The 17,198-nt window shown below is 36.9% G+C and overlaps 1 protein-coding gene across 1 annotated transcript in view; it reads left to right on the forward strand.

The window, feature by feature from the left end:
• Nucleotides 1-16,135, forward strand: part of RAB18 (RAB18, member RAS oncogene family) — a 39,050-nt gene extending 22,915 nt beyond the window's left edge. The window contains exons 3-7 of the mRNA XM_003988192.6: nt 4,111-4,172; nt 8,682-8,754; nt 9,966-10,084; nt 10,157-10,223; nt 14,153-16,135. Coding sequence (XP_003988241.1) covers nt 4,111-4,172; nt 8,682-8,754; nt 9,966-10,084; nt 10,157-10,223; nt 14,153-14,328 — 497 coding nt within the window. The 3' untranslated portion in view covers nt 14,329-16,135. The remainder of the gene's footprint in view (nt 1-4,110; nt 4,173-8,681; nt 8,755-9,965; nt 10,085-10,156; nt 10,224-14,152) is intronic.
• The last annotated feature ends 1,063 nt before the right edge of the window (nt 16,136-17,198 follow it).

Here is a 17,198-nt window from a genome sequence, read left to right on the forward strand (position 1 = left end):
TTCTCCCTGTGTATCCTTTTGGATAGTTTCTGTTGCTGTGTCTTCATATTCACTTATGTTTTCTTCTACAATGTTGAATTTTTGTTAATCTATCCCATGTATTTTACATCTCAGACATTGTCATTTCATCTCTAGATGTTTGATTTGAGACTTTTTATTTTACTTTTATTTATTTATTTTTCTAATGTTTATTTTTGAGAAAAGGAGAGAGAGATTGTATGGGCAGGGGAGGGGCACAGAGAGAGAGGGACAGAGGATCTGAAGTGGGCTCTGTGCTGACAGCAGAGAGCCTGATACAGGGCTCCAACTCAAAAACCATGAGAACAGCTTAACTGACTGAGCCACCCAGGCACCCCGATTTGGGTCTTTTTAATCTCTCATGTCTACTTAACTTTTTCAACATGTGCTATACAGTTAAAATAGTTTTTAGTTTCCTGTTTGCTAATTCTAACAACTTTGTTGCTTCTGAGTCAGTTTCTGTTGATTGCTTTTTCTCCTTCTGACAAGGCAGGTGATTCCATTGATACAGAGGTGTGCCTAAAAAAAAAAGATTACCTTAAAAAAAACTGAATTAAGTATTTAATTAAAAATGCAAGCCCATGGGGCGCCTGGGTGGCGCAGTCGGTTAAGCGTCCGACTTCAGCCAGGTCACGATCTCGCGGTCCGTGAGTTCGAGCCCCGCGTTGGGCTCTGGGCTGATGGCTCAGAGCCTGGAGCCTGTTTCCGATTCTGTGTCTCCCTCTCTCTCTGCCCCTCCCCCGTTCATGCTCTGTCTCTCTCTGTCCCCAAAATAAATAAAAACGTTGAAAAAAAAATTTAAAAAATGCAAGCCCAAATGAACAACAAGAAAAAAGCCAAAATGGTAGTTCTTCTGTGAATATTATGATTTATAGTAAGAAATATATATTTGGTTCCTGGCACAGAGCTTTTAAAACTCTTTGATTTTCTTAACTGATTGGAGCAGTCTTTGGTTTTTCTTTAAGAAGCCCCTTGCAAGCACAGCTGAGTTTATGTTAATACTGTGACTTCTGGAAAGCCTTTAAGTGTGGAGGCTGGTTGCCTGGAGAGGGAGTTGGGATTTTCAGTCCTACTGTGTTCTTCCCTACTTGAGGGGAGGGGAGAGGGGACTGGAGATTTTATTGTCACTGAAGAGCAATACTGATTTAATCAAGCATGCCTAAATAATAAAGCCTTCCTAAAAATGCTAATGAGAATTTTGTTGTGGCAAACACATGGGAGTTCTGGGAAGATGGCACACTTAGAGAGGGCATGGGAGCTTTGTGCTACTCCCCCTTATTTTGCCTTACTCCTCTCTCTATCTCTTCCATGTGGGTTATATCCTTTTATAATAAAACGACAGTCTAGTAACTAAACTGTTTTCCTGAGTTCTGTGAGCCACAGATTAATCCACTCAAGGGAGGGGATTATGGGATTGTGGGAACCTTTGATTTGTAGCCAGATAGTTGGAAGCACAGGTAACAACCTGGATTTGGGATGGCATCTGAAATGGAAGCAGCAGGCTTATAGGACTTAAAAGACTTATAAGGACTTATAGTTAGCCCTTACCCTGTGGGATCTGATGCTATCAGACTGAATTGAATTGTAGGACATTGATGTCCCTGCAGAGTCAGAGAATTACTTGTAGGAAAAACCCTCACAATATCTGGTCATAGACATGTTCATTGTTGTAATAGAGTAGAGGAGAAACACAGGAGTGTTTTTTGCCTAGACATTCTGCTTTTGGTATCAGCTTTTTGTCATCCACATGAGGAAGTTGAAAAGATAGTTTAATCAAATCTAGTAAGAAGCTGGCAAAATCAAATTTATTAAAAAGATTCTCACTATGGCCACCAGTAAAAGCAAATTAAGAGCCACTTGTAAAACAGAACCACCAGACTTGGTGAAGAAGCAAGCAGTTTGAGCACATGAAAGCTAAAGAGCTCAGTATCTGAGTATGAGATTCCGCAGAAGAACCAAGGAAGGATGAAATGGGGACTTGAAGGGTCTGGGTCCAGATGAGGTACCCTTTCAGGCTACCTGTGTGGGCATTGTTTCCTAAGGATGTTATCTGTGACTTTCACATTTAATATCTCAGAAAAGTAACTTTGAGACTGTTATTAACACATAAATTATACATATGACAGAGACTGTCATTAGATTGTCAGTTAACATGAAAAACAGGAAACTGTAAAAGAGAAAGAGGAGATTGGGAAAGGGAAGGTAAACAAACATTCTGCAACAGCGAGTTTCTTTTCTTGGGTAGATTAATTAGCCAGTAGCTAGCAAAAAGGCCAGTCTGCCCTTGAACATGTTGTCTGGAGTAATTAGGGGAGAAAAACGTTCTTTATTCTCTGAAAAACTGTGAGAATTTAGCTGTAGAATATATATGACAGGTTGTCTCTCTGTAATGTCTACCAGTGGCCTTAATTTATTTTAGTACCTGCACCAAGTCAGAGCCATTTCCCTCATTTGAGTTTTCTCAGGTTTTGTTTTTAAAGCAATGTGAATAAAATGGAAATAATTTTATATATTTTTTCATAAATGGCATAGTATAATACTTCTTTATCTAGAAACATGGTGAATACAAGATTTTTTAATATGAGATTTTTTGTTTGTTTAACTGCAAAGAAACTTCACACTTCGGTTTTTCCTTGGGCTGTAATTGTCACTGTCCTTTAATTGCCCATGATTCTAGGTTTGGCTTTATCAGCAACTTTATCACCCGAGCCCAAAACACCAAACTTTTTTTTTTTTTTTTTTTTTTAATCTTTGGTATACAGAAAGAACTGGTGTAATGCACATTTTGAAGTGTATTTTTATTATCTAATTTGTGTTTGTAGTGGATCACCAGAAATCATCCAGGAATTACTAATATGTCTCCATATTGGTGAAAGGTATTCTAGGAAGTAGTATATGAATGAGGGTGCTGTTCATCTTAGTTGTGCTGTTCTGAATTAATTGTGACAAGCTAATACGATCTTTTGAAAGTTTCTTTCCAAGCTTCTTGAGCTAATGCTTTCCCTCTGGCCAGTGGGGTAGACTGCACGTTAATTTTGATACTCTTTAAAGACATGTGGGCAGTTACTGTTCATTTAAGCCAGATGGCATGTGTCAACTCCTTTTCCTGGAAAGGGGGAGGGTTTGGGGGGGCGGCTGCTATGGTAAAACCTTATGTGTCTTCTTATGGAGCTCTTCTCTTTACATAAATTAGTACTTACAGAAGATTTTCATAGCACTTTGAGTACTCCTCTTTGACTTAGGAAGTTTCTTAGCAGATTAGGCCCAGATGTTTTTGTGTGTAAACTCTCCCTTTGCAATTATGCAGTAGCAAGTGATCATCGATAAAGTCATATAGAACGAATACTGTTTTTTTGGATAAAAACAAAACAAAGTATTCATAAGACAAGGAATAGGGGACTTTTTATTATATTTAAAAAAAAATTTTTTTTCAACGTTTATTTATTTTTGGGACAGAGAGAGACAGAGCATGAACGGGGGAGGGGCAGAGAGAGAGGGAGACACAGAATCAGAAACAGGCTCCAGGCTCCGAGCCATCAGCCCAGAGCCCGACGCGGGGCTGGAACTCCCGGACCACGAGATCGTGACCTGGCTGAAGTCGGATGCTTAACCGACTGCGCCACCCAGGCGCCCCTATTATATTTTTACCAAGATGCCTACAGTCAGAATCTGAGTTAGGGGATTGGCTCTTGATAATGCAGTGTAGATGCTTTGGGAGCCCCTTAGAAAATTGCCCTGATCCAGAATCAGCCCAGTAGTCTTCTCTACATTAGTACCATGGATTCCAGGACTTGGCTTTTATTGTGCATTGTTAATCACCATACTGCATTGAATTTTATTTTTTCATTAAACTTTTAATTTTTTTCAAGCAAGTACAAATAGGTGAGTGTTTGAATTCTGCAAGCATTTAGCATTTGGTTTTCATTTATCCTGATTAAATCCTAAGCTGCTGAACTTGAGTGATACTTTTTTAAAAATTTTCACATCCATGACTCTAAGAATTAGAATTTTCAGCTTTCTGGTTTTCTTGGTAGTTGATTTTAAAAGTATTATTTTACTGAGATTCTTACTAGTATTTTCATTTTTTTCAAGGTGTTGACTTTAAGGTGAAAACAATTTCAGTGGATGGAAATAAGGCCAAACTTGCAATTTGGGTAAGAGTTTTATTTATTTATTTTTTTTAATTTTTTTTTTTTGGGGGTAAGAGTTTTAAAAATGTATTTAATATACGTATTCAACTTCTACTTTTTAAAGAAGCAGAAATTGATGTGTGTAGAGTTCTAGAGGTACATGAACAATTGATATTAAATATCTTTTGGGAAATTTGATATTGATTAAGGGATAAACAATAAATAGTATGGCTTATAATTGGATATGAGATAGATACTTGTTTTACTTAAATTTTTAAAGTATATAATCCCTTAACATTTAAAAGCAGAATAAAGTATAGAAAAATCATCTTGTCTGCCAGAGAGAATTATTGTTATTGAATCTGTTTCTTTAACGTTTTAAGAAGACAATATAGACTCAGCTAACACTGAGGCAATTATTTGGGAGAAAGGGATGAAGTGATACTTAGGAAAAAATAATTTTTTCATGTTGGTTAGTATAAATATTTATAAAAACTGAGCTTGCCAACTTTGGATTTATTTTTTAATACTGATTCCCAGTCTTTCTTTACTTACTGGCTTCTTTTTATCTGCCCTTGAATCCAAACATTCTGATACATATTGCTTTCCTAACTAGACCTTTTTGTGGTAGTGCTGACCGAATAAAGTAGCATTAACTGTCAAAAACATCCAAGATGCTCAGTGTCTATGTCTGTCTGCCTGTCTTTTCCCTCCTCCTATCCACCTACTACCTACCAATGTATTTACCTACCTACCTATTTCTATCTAAATGATTGCTAATACATATTTAATATACTAAATATATTATACATATAATTTATAAAAATATACTCTTGTGTATCTGATTCCCACATATACTCTAATTAAATATAGAAACCATTTTTATTACATGTGATAATATTAGAACTAGTCAGCAGTCATCACATGAGATGTATTTCAGCATGGTGATTAAATAGTAAATGGACATCAACTACAGATCGAAACAACAAATTTTCATGCATTGTATCATCTGATTCATCTTCCTGGCATTCTCTGAATGGCATATTATTTCTAACACAAGTTTTATCCTAAATAGCAACTAACTGTGTGTATCTCATGTGTTCTTGTTAATTTTTTTCTAACGTACAGTACTTTACACGATTGGTAGCCTATTTGCCCCTCTCCCTGAAATATAATTATGATATCAATCAGAATAGTAATGTCTAACAGAAAACAATTTGGCATATGTTGGACTAGGCATAGTGAAATATATTGAACAGTTTAATTAAAAATGCTGGCTTCAGGGCGCCTGGGTGGCTCAGTCAGTTGGGCATCTTATTTGGCTCCAGTCATGATCTCGCCGTTCATGGGTTCAAGGCCCGTGAGGGGCTCTGCGCTGACAGCTCGGAGCCTGGAGCCTGCTTTGGATTCTGTGTCTGCCTCTCTCTCTGCCCCTCCCCCACTCATGCTCTGTCACTCTCTGTCAAAAATAAATAAACATTAGAAAAATTAAAAAAAAAAAAAGAATTCTGGCTTCTTTCTGTTCAGAAAAAATATGCTACAAATATTTGTTTCCAGTTTGTCGTTTACCTTCAAATCTTGTTTAGGATGAGTGTGTGGGGGCGGTGTGGATGATGAGGGGAGAGATGTTCTTGCCAGACCAAGGTGTTAGGACTTACATGGTCAGACCAGTTATTTTTCTTCATGAATCTGGGTGTCGTGTTGTATTTAGGAAGGCCTTCTCGCTCATTAAAAGAAATACATGAATCCATTGTTTGCTCTAATTCTTCTGTGGTTTTATTTATATGCATAAAATCAGTTCCCCTCCCATTTGGATGGCCCTCCCAGGATCAGTCAAATAGAATAATCAAGTATAGCCCTGTTCTCATTGCTCCTGAAAGTGCTGCACACACATCATGGCCTACTTGGCACCTCTGATGCTATTTTTCTTTATATGCTGCTCTCGCTGCCACTCACATATTCTAATACTTTGCCTTTCCAGATCCTCCCTAACCCTTTATCCATTTCTATCTTTAATAATCTCTCCTCTCACATCAGAGAAGAAAACCACAGATAATGAGGTCTGCTTTTCTTATCTTACAGAGATGTCATTACAGTTATTGCAGATTCCTGTCTTGAAAACAAACACAAGCAAAAATCTTAACTTTTGACTATTTAAACATATACATTTTATAGTTATTATAACTCCTGATCCCATACTATGGCACAGGAGTTTTGCCCAAATTATCATACCTACTTAAACATCTTTATAAGTGAATCTAAAAAAATTAAGACTCTAAACAGCTGGACTAACTTAAATATTTGTGTATTAAGTTGTGCAGTATTTTAACATCAAAACTTTTTTTTTTTTTTTTTTTTTTTGCTCTAGGATTTTATTTTAACTAGAATTGCAGTTGTGATTTTTATGTTGTGTTTCATCAAGGCAGTTATTGAACTTGATCTCAGTGAAGACCAAGGGGGCAAAATTCATAGTCAAATGCTTTCTGCTAGTTCTGGAAATTAATTTATTGCAGCATGCATACGGTTTCATTATGCAAACAGAATTTTTCTCTTATAACAAAAAGTCTTGAGACTAAAATATTTCTTGCATGGTCCTTGCCCTAACCTATGTCAGATTATCCAAATTATAATCTGCTTTAGATAGCAAGTGCACTTCGCTTTAATTTAATCTTTGTGTTATAATTTTTTATTGTGTATTATTATTATTTTTATTATTTGTTAACTTGTTTATATTATTGTTTTTGAAAAGTTGACTCAGTCTGCACATTGAATAATTTTAAATATCAGAGAGGTTTTGTAAGAAACTTTGGAGGAAAGGGAGTTTTTGTAAAGAGAGATCATTTTTATCTCAAATTTATCTGTTTAGAAAGTTTAATTTTGTTATCTTTTTCACTTCAACATGGCAGGGTTAGGGGCAGTTTCTGTAGTGGTAAGAATCTGGAAGTAAGGACAGTGTACGTTTACGGAAGCTCATCTGGAGGAAGGGAAGAGTAATGGAAATGTAAAGTGGTTTACTTTGAAAGTTATTTTCATCTTAAGTTTCTCTTCTGGGGCTAAAATTACTCATACACTCTCTAGCTATTGCTCTTGTCTTAAAGCAGTCTGTATTTTGACCAGGCAAAGAAAGTAGGTAATTGCTGGTGCCTGTCATTGCTGGTTTAAAATTCCTCTCCAATCTTATAAACCTCTTAGAGGTTATTAACATGTTTTATATCTGAAGGAGCTTCTGCTTGCCCCATAGCTAAGCTCCAATTTACAGCCATGGGACTGGCAGCTAAGGTGATGTTTGATATATGTCTTCACTTTTCTTCAGGTTATTTTATATTAGCAGACTGGAAACTTTTTCTTAAAGGCCAGATAGTAAATATTTAGTCTAATCCTAAAGCAGGCATGTGGCAATGCGCAAGCAAATGGGCCTGGCTGTGTTCCAGTAAAACTTTATTTAATAAACAGGTGGTGGGCTGAGGGAGCCATTTGTCAACTGCTGTTTTGAAAAATCTTAGGTACCTTGAAGCCACAGTCCAAGGTGGTAGAAAAAAGACGGAAGGAACCAGGCCCAGAAGTACAGACTTGTTAGTTTTTTGGTTTTTTTTCTTTCAACAAAAGTTGAGCAACAATCCTGTGGCAAGAATTGCTCTAGGCATGGGGGTTAAACTGGTGATTAAGCAGACGAGGTCTCCTTCCTCATGAAACTTAAACTTCCTAGCTAGTGTACATCTTGTTTATCACCCCTGAGATGTGTCAGAAACATGTGATAACAAGTGGCTTGGTTTTATACATTTTCCTAAAAGAAGATAAATAGAAAACACTTGAAAAGTCCAACCTAAAAATTGCTTACCTAAAATAAGACACTCCTGTAATTCTCTTTTAATTGATTCTATGTTAGAATCACTTGGGAAGATTTTAAAAACTTCAGTCTTACTTTAGACCAATTAAATCGGAACCATTGGGGATTGGACCCAGGCATCAGTATTTTTGATTTCCCAGGAAATTTTATTGTGCATCTCGAGTGGAGAGAACCATGGCTTTCAATGAAATGTGTTTCATGTATGATAAAAGTCTTTTTTTTTTTTTTTTAATTTTTAATGTTTTTATTTTTGAGACAGAGAGAGACAGTGTGAGTGGGGGAGGGGCAGAGAGAAAGGGAGACACAGAATCTGAAGCAGGCTCCAGGCTCTGAGCTGTCAGCACAGAGCCTGACGTGGGGCTCGAACTCACGGACCGTGAGGTCATGACCCCAGCTGAAGTCAGATGTTTAACCGACTGAGTCAACCCAGGTGCCCCTCATGTGTGATAAAAATCTTTAAAAAGAACCTCTTTCCTTAGATGCATTTTTTTCTAGAGATGAGTCAGTATTTATTAGTTTTATTGTATGTAACAATTGTCAGTAAGAATACATCTTTAAATTTCAAGTTTTACATGAGCTTGTGCATAGATATTATTTTTAATAATGCTGTTTGACTTTCTACTCTTAATACATTGAAGATCTGTTATATTTTGTTTTATTTAATAATGACTGATTGTCACTTTTAGGATACTGCTGGTCAAGAGAGGTTCAGAACATTAACTCCCAGCTATTACAGAGGTGCACAAGGTGTTATATTAGGTAAGGCTTTACTTTAAGATACTATTGTTGTTTTATTATTGCAGTTTCTGATTTTCCTTGTCTGTGAGGGTCAGCAAGTTTTTATTTTTCTTCAGGTTCGGGGTACCTTTATGTAACTTGAAGTCATATTAGCTTCATTTAATGTTAATGAATATTTAAACTTTCAGAATTTCTTTTCAGTCCTTTGTCTAGCAATTAAAAAATAAAGATCAGACTATTTGGTTTTAAAGCACATGTTGATGTGGACATAATTGAGGATTAATCCACATGTAATTGGTCTGTCTTAAGAGTGTCACCAGAAACTGATCTTCAGTCCGCATTGTATTGACATATGCTGTAGTTTATAAAAGAAGATGGCTAGTTTCTTGGTGGAGTCTGTTTTATTAGTCCTAAAAAATATCACAAATCACTTGTCACTGTTGATTCATAATCACACAGAATTTTTAAAAAGTCTTAAAAAGTACTTGTTATTGATAATCCTGGGAAACTTTTTAAAATAAATATTGATCAGTTTTAGGGAGAAAATAGCTTGTGAAGTTTTGGTTTTATTTTGTTTTTTATTTTATTTTATTTTATTTTATTTTATTTTATTTTATTTTATTTTATTTTATTTGGTTAATTTAACAGCAACTCTTATTTTGGTTCAGCATCTTTAAGTTTAGAAGATACTTTGATAAGCTCTTTATATATTGTAATGCAGTGTGATGGTAAAATGAAAGTGATAACAGGGAAACAATCAGGATCCTATCTACTAACTTTAGAAATTTTTTCAAAATTGCAAATTCTGTTCCTTGTGATAAATAAATTAACAGGGTCATAGATGTTTAAAGTCATATAAAATGTTGTGGTATTTTGCCACAGATTTGAATCTAAAATGCTTTTTGTTTTTTGGATGAACATCTTCTATTGTTATGAATGGGAACAGCTGTTGTTTTGCTGAAATTAATTGTCAGTTACAGCACAGGATACAATTTCATTTCTCTCAGTGTGTGTTAATAAAATCGAAGTGTGTGTATGTATATGTATTATTGTTGTTTAATACACTTGTTTCTTCCATCTGAGTTAGTTGGTACTATCTGATGGTTAAGAATTGAAGACTTAAAAACAGACTTGCTTATATAATAACATTGCTCTTAGTCACATATCAGAAACGTAATGTCATTGCTTCTTATTTTAAATGCTTATTTAATGAGTGAGCCTTTTTATTTCAGTTTATGATGTCACAAGAAGAGACACCTTTGTTAAATTGGATAATTGGTTGAATGAATTGGAAACTTACTGCACGAGAAATGACATAGTAAACATGCTAGTTGGAAATAAAATTGATAAGGTAAGAAGTCAGACAGTTGGCATTTTGACTACATTTTAGTAGCTTGTCTTAATCTTTGCATTTATATTTTAGGAAAATCGTGAAGTCGATCGAAATGAAGGCCTAAAATTTGCCCGAAAGCATTCCATGTTATTTATAGGTAGGTGTATGAACATTTATCCTTTCATTATTAATGAGGAATTTTAAAATGAAGTTTCTGCTACATTTTTTCTCTTTATGACTGTAAAATGTCTGTACTTAGTTCAGCATTTTCTTGTGCTATAAAATCTAACTACAGAGCCAGTTTCTTTTTTCCTTCTGTATAAAAGATAGGATCACATTATGTAAAGTCATGTAGGACACAGATCAGTTGTCTCCGGGTATAATGGCATTCGGTAAAGCCAGGTGCCCAGTGCCATGGTTGTACCTTGCTGGTGCCTGTGTTGGTGGCAGTGGCACCACCTGGAAATTTGTCAGAAATGCTTCATTTCAGGCCCAGCCCAGCTTTTCTGTATCAGAGACTGCATTTTAACAAGATCTTCATGTGATTTGTATGCAATTGATATTTGAGAAGCTTGGTAGAATGGGGGTTGACAAACTACAGCATGGGCCAACTCTGGCCCCACCATTTGTATTGGAACACAGCCATACCTGCCCAGTTATCTACGTGCTGTCTTTCGCTGCGTTCATGCTTCAAGGCAGGGTTTAATAGTTACAACAGAAACCATATGGCATTCAAAGCCTAAAATATTTACAGCAAAAAGTTTGTTGACTGCCTGTCTGGAAAAGTGGACTGGCTATATCACTGTGGAGGTTTTAACATTTTAGGTTTCCTGGGCCTTGTCACATGTCTGAAACTGGGCCTGGAAGATGTTTATAGACACCCTAGTTGATTCTGTGTGAAGGCAGCTTTAAGAATTACTGATGTAGCTATTCCACTGTGTTAGAACCTTTTAAGAATTAGGAAATGGAAATGAAGAACATCGTATATAGATAGAAGCAGGGTGGTATAAATGGAAGGTAATGGGGAAATTTAGAAAGGAATTGAATACTACCTCTTCTGCTTACTTGCTGGGTGTCCTTCATTTTGATATATTAGTTCAATAAACATTTATTGAACACATATATAACGAGCAAAATGGACAAACTCCCTGCCCTCATGAAGCTTACATTCTAGTAGAGGAAATAGACTTAAATAAGTAAGCGGCACTATGATGGAAATAAAACATTCTAAGGGGAGGAAGTATGATGGGGGTAGGAGGAAATTAGGGCAAGTTAAACTTTGAGATAGTCCCATTTGAGCAAGAATCCATCATATGAAGACCTAGAGGGAGAACATCTCAGGCTGAGACAATAGCACATATTTCCTGAGGTAGGAACCAGTTTAGGTGTGTAAGGGGCAGGAAGAAAGCTTGTGGGCTGAAGGAATGGTATATGTTGGGGGAAAGGATGGTGGTGAAGGGAGATGAGATAGAGGTCATTTGGGCATCATAGGATATGGTATGGAAGTGGATTTTATTCCAAGTGTGAAAAGCAGGGGAGTAGTGCTGTAATCTGATATTCTTTAAAAAGGCTTGTTTGTATAGAAAATATTCCATGAGGAGCAGAAGCAAGAGGCTCATCATTCTCTTACAATGGCCCAGATGAATAATGCTGTTGACTTTGAATATGGGAGCGGTTGTGGGTCGTGAAAATTTGGCAGATCCAGGGGATATTTTGATGGTAAAGGTGGTAGGCTGTGTAGATAGATAGATTGGGTCTGGAGGGTAAGGAAAGAGAGACATGAAGGATAACGTCGAGTCTTTGGCATGAGCAGATAGGTGGATTGTGCTGCCGTTAACCATGTGTGAAAGACTGAGATAAGAACAGGTTTGGGAAAGTGAGTAGGGAATCAAGACATCTGCATAGTATAAGAATGGCCTGTTTTTTCAGATAACTAGTGGACATGCTGGTCCTTGGCATTTAGCTGGTGTTTAAAGTCATGGAACTGGAGTGCCTGGGTGGCTGAGTTGGTTGAGCATCCGACTCTTTTGTTTATTTATATTTATTTATTTATTTAGATTTTTTTTAAACGTTTATTTATTTTTGATAGAGACAGAGCACAAGTGGGGGAGGGGCAGGGAGAGGAGACACAGAATCCGAAGCAGGCTCCAGGCTCCGAGCTGTCAGCGCAGAGCCCTACGCGGGGCTCGAACTCACAAACCACGAGATCATGACCTGAGCCTAAGTCAGATGCTTAACTGACTGAGCCACCCAGGCACCCCAAGCATCCGACTCTTGAATTCAGCTCAGGTTATGATCTCACAGTTCGTGAGTTTGAGCCCTGCGTTGGGCTCCGCCTGCTTGGGAATTCTCTCTCCCTTTCTCTCTGACCCTCCCCTGCTTGTGCGCTCTCTCCCTCTCTCTCTCAAAATAAATAAATAAACTTAAAAACTTAAAAAATAATAAAGTCATGGGATTGTAGTGATCACAGGAAGAACTGGATAGAAAACGGCTGAAAATTGAAGCCTGGGGTACTCCCAGCAGTTAGAGGTCAGCAGAAAGAGGAAGTGTCAGCAAACAGGTTGTGAATGATGTAACCTTGAGAGGAGGAGTGTTCAGCATCCTGAAAGTCAAAAGCAGACAAAGTATTTAGTACCGGAAGAAAGTGATCAGGTGTATCAACTGCAGCAAGATGTCAAATAAGATAAGGATATTCGATCTGACAAGATAGAGTGTTGGTATTTTTTAAAAGTTTCAATGGAGTGGTGAGAACAAAAGCCTAGATAGAGTACAGTTGACCCTTGAACATTGTGGGGTTAGGGATGCCGACCCCCCACGCCGTTGAAACTCTGCATATAACTTTTGACTCCCCCTGAAGTGAACTGCTAATAGCCTGCTGTTGACCTGAATGAAGCCTTCCTGATCGACAGTCAGTTAACACGTAGTTTGTTATGTGTATTACACACTATGTTCTTACAATAAAGTAAGCTAGAGAAAAGAAAATGTTGCTAAGAAAATCATAAGGGAAAATACCTTTACAGTACTATACTGTATTTATAAAACAAAATCCATGTACAAGTGGAGTTGCACAGTTCAAACTTGTGTTGTTCAAGGGTTGACTGTAGTTTGAAAAAAATTGTGAGGTAAGAAAGTATGTAGGTAACTCCAGATGATGATTTTGCTTTGAAATAGAGTAGAGAAACTGGGTGGCTACTGGAAGGCTTTGTGGGCTGCAGGGCAGGGTGGTTGGTTGCTTGGTCGGTAGTAAGATGGACAGTAATTTTGGTAGGCTTTTAAGCTGACTGATGTGATCCAGTAGTGGGGGTACATGATTTTTCATTGAATGAGAAAGGATGGGATCCCAGGAGCTAGAAAGGGGGTTGCTCCTAGATGGCAGCACAGCATTTCATCCAGTGTAACAAGACTGAAGGCAGAGCCCAAGGCTGCAAATGCAAGCAGGCTCGTTCGTCCCTTAGTGGGATGATCAGTAGCTCCTGTCAGGTTGTTTTTATTTTTCTCAACATAAAGTTAATGTGATGAGGTGAAATAGAAGAGTTTTATGATGAAGGAATAAGAGTCCTCTCAGACAGTAAAAAAGGTAATGGGAAAGGTAGGCTAAGGGAGCAGGGCTAAATGTGCACATGAGTTTCATGAGCATCAATGTCAAAGGAGACTGGCGTCCATGGTTGTATGTCATTTATCCAACCGCCAGTAGCTGCTTGGTTGCAGGCATGGAACAACTGGATGGTTCAACTTGGAGACTAAGTTTCCTTATTCTGAAAGGGGAATAATATCTGCTTTGGGGCTGATTTTAAGAGCTAACTGAAAAATTAAGGAGGAACTTTGGCATCATATATGAGTAGGGTTTTACAATGTACAATTCTGTCACAAAATTTTGGGATTATATACTACTGTTGTTATGGATAGAATTTAAATAGCTCAACTTTGAGAGTTGGTAAATTCATGAATATTAAACCTGTGGGGAGAAATTGCTCATGACTTGTCTTTTTATATATTGTCGGCTGATGTGCCATAATAATTTCCCAGAAAAACATAGGAATATGACCAGAAAAGAATATACTATGACATTTTTTTCTCGGATTTCAGAGGCAAGTGCAAAAACCTGTGATGGTGTACAGTGTGCCTTTGAGGAACTTGTTGAAAAGATCATTCAGACGCCTGGACTGTGGGAAAGTGAGAACCAGAATAAAGGAGTCAAACTGATACACAGGGAAGAAGGCCCTGGAGGCGGAGCCTGTGGTGGTTACTGTTCTATGTTATAAACTCTGGGAAACTCCCATCTCTTGCATATTTGATCAGATAGTGACATCTTTCTGTATATAAACTCTTTAACTGCTATTTTAGGGACCTTGCAGTTTGCACATATTTGTTTTGTATCATGGCAGTAAATATTTGCAAGAAATCCCACTCATCGGCTTTCCCAGGTAAAATGTTATGGTAAGCATGCACAGTTTGCAGTCTACAGTTTTTTATGTAACATAAAATAGGTGTACTTTTATAAGTACATTTGATTTTATGATTTACATTTATCATGTGATAAAAAAAATCCACCTATTTAGTATATGTTGATACAAGGTCTACTTTTGGTCTCCTCTTTGCATAAATACTCCTCTATCAATTACTGAATTAATTGGTATGTAGAACTCCTGGAACCACTAGGAGATATTCAGGTATCATCAAACCTGGCAAATTTCCTTTCAGGAATAACAAAGAGCATGATTCCACAGCTTTTGTAGGATGTTTGCAGACAGATTCTCTTTTAGTACTAAGCAAAATTCTCTTTAGAGGATGCAGTCCAGGCCAATTTATAATTAAATCTCTGTTTGTTCTGATGATGCTTCTGAAATAGCATTGATATGTTAAGAAGTTTGGTCTTACTTTTACATTTTCTTCAATGAGTAGCTCAGTTGCTTAACTGGAGTTTTAATTCTGTGATATGTACATTGGATTCTGACTCTTTGTGCATCATTTTTAGTTATGTGGTGTTTGGCAAAATGGCAATAAGGTTTTCCCCCATTTTGGTTTCAGAAGGATGAGGATAGTGTGTTTATGTAACTCATGTAGTACTTAACCACTTTTAAAACCAACACCTTTTTCCATAAACGTTGATGGTGTTTGTCCAGGTACCTCAATTGTAGCTCGTGTAATGTTTATGAACATCTGTATCTTACGACTCCCCTAAATGGCTAGTTGATTCAAAAACCTATTTCTGTGTGTTGAGGGTTGGGAAAAAAAGAACACTAAATGACCATTTGAGAAAGACATATTGCTTCCAGATTTTGATGTGTGTGGGAAAATACTGTTGCAATGAAAATCTTGGTAATTTACTGTAACAAGTAGCCAATAGTTTATCAAAACCAACTTGTCCAGACTAATAAATCTTTTCCACAGTATACAGTTTTCTAACCTCTTGCTATTATACATTGCATATTTTTTTTCACTCGTATGTTATTTAACTTACATTGATATCTGCTCTTTTATGCCCCTGAATAAGTTATTTGTCCTTTCAGGCAGGTTACCATGATACCCCGTCAGTAAGATTTCTGATACTAATTTCTGGGTACAAATACTAATTGTATAGAGTTGCAGGTGATACTTTTTGGGGGTCACTTTTGCAATACTCGTGATAGTGGATTTACTTCAAGTTGGGTTCTAAAATGTACACCTTCACTTAAGAGAATCTTACATTCTACTTGGTTCACACTTCTTAGACTACATTACATGTGATTAAAGGTTTTATACGTTATATATGTATTTACTAAGTATAAAACATTTACTCCTTTACTGTTGGAGAAAGGTAGCTAACACGTACTTATAATTTGTTTGTGTCACATTACAGCTGTAGATTTGTGTATTTATGTAGTGTTTGTATTGACAAGACATTTATTTCTTTGTGCTTTTTGCTCTTTGAGCTATATAATAATCTTTTTGTGTATTGGATTGTCCTGTTGATTTGGTCAAAATTTGGATACATATGAGTCACTTACTTTTAAACACTAATTTTGTTTGATAGAATTATATTGTAACCTTTTGTAGTTTTTGAAATAAATATAGCCTGCTTTCCCTAGATGCATTTGCGAAGGAAGTATTCTACATCTCCCTGTTACTTTCATTGGCTTTCATTGGCTGAGGAACATCTGAATGTAGTCTGACTCAGATTCTATTCTGTCATATGGCTTTCACTTTACTATTTTGTTGCAAGCTTATTGTTTCATAGTGGAGGCTTTCTTTTTCTTTTTTTCCAGTGTTTATTTATTTTGAGAGTGAGCAAGTGGGGAGGGGCATAGAGAGAGAGAGGGAGAGGGAGAAAAAAAGAATCCTAAGCAGCCTCTGTGCTGTCAGTGCAGAGTCGGATGCAGGGCTTGATCTCAGGAGCTGTGAGATCATGAGCTGAAACCGAGAGTCAAATGCTTAACTGACTGAGCCACCTAAGCGCCCCAGTGGTGGAGATTTTCTAAGTGAAGTAGTTATAGCGTCTAAAATTGGCCACTTAAATAGCTGAGAATTTTGTCAGTTCTTCATTTTCACATCATTGGAAGTAGTTTAGAAGTGCCTTTTGCAGATGGTGCAAATTAGAACACTTGGAATACAGTGTTTGGGGTTCTAGGAGTGCTGACACAGATCTAAGCAAATAAATAAATATTTAATTTATGTTTAGAGTAACAGTTAACATTTACTGAAAGCTTCCTTGGTGCAAGGTGCTGTTCTTAGTGCTGGATTAATTCCTTAAGCCTCACAGCAACCTTAAGAGATTGGTTGGTACACCTGTTATGCCCATTTAAAAAATGAGGATAGTGAAACCTAGATATGTTAGGTAACTCCCCAAAGATCACATAGCTTAATCAGTGATGGAGCTGGATTCCAGTGAAGGCAGTTTTTATATGTCTATACTCCTAACCACTGTTCCTTTTGTGTGGCTGTTTACTAGCTTTTTGTTTTAACACAGCAGGGTTAAAGGAGTTCCCTTATTTTTTAAAAATCATTCTTTTGTTATTTACTTTATAAAATCTGAACTACTTCTATTAAGTAAATTCCATTGGTATAAACTAACCAGGTAAGTCATTTGACCTAAAAGTTAAGGTAGGAGAGTGGGTAGTCTTTTAGTTCTTTGGCCTTCTCAGGATTGAATGAA

This window comes from Felis catus, chromosome B4 (genome assembly GCF_018350175.1).
Source record: "Felis catus isolate Fca126 chromosome B4, F.catus_Fca126_mat1.0, whole genome shotgun sequence".
Classification (NCBI taxonomy): domain Eukaryota; kingdom Metazoa; phylum Chordata; class Mammalia; order Carnivora; family Felidae; genus Felis; species Felis catus.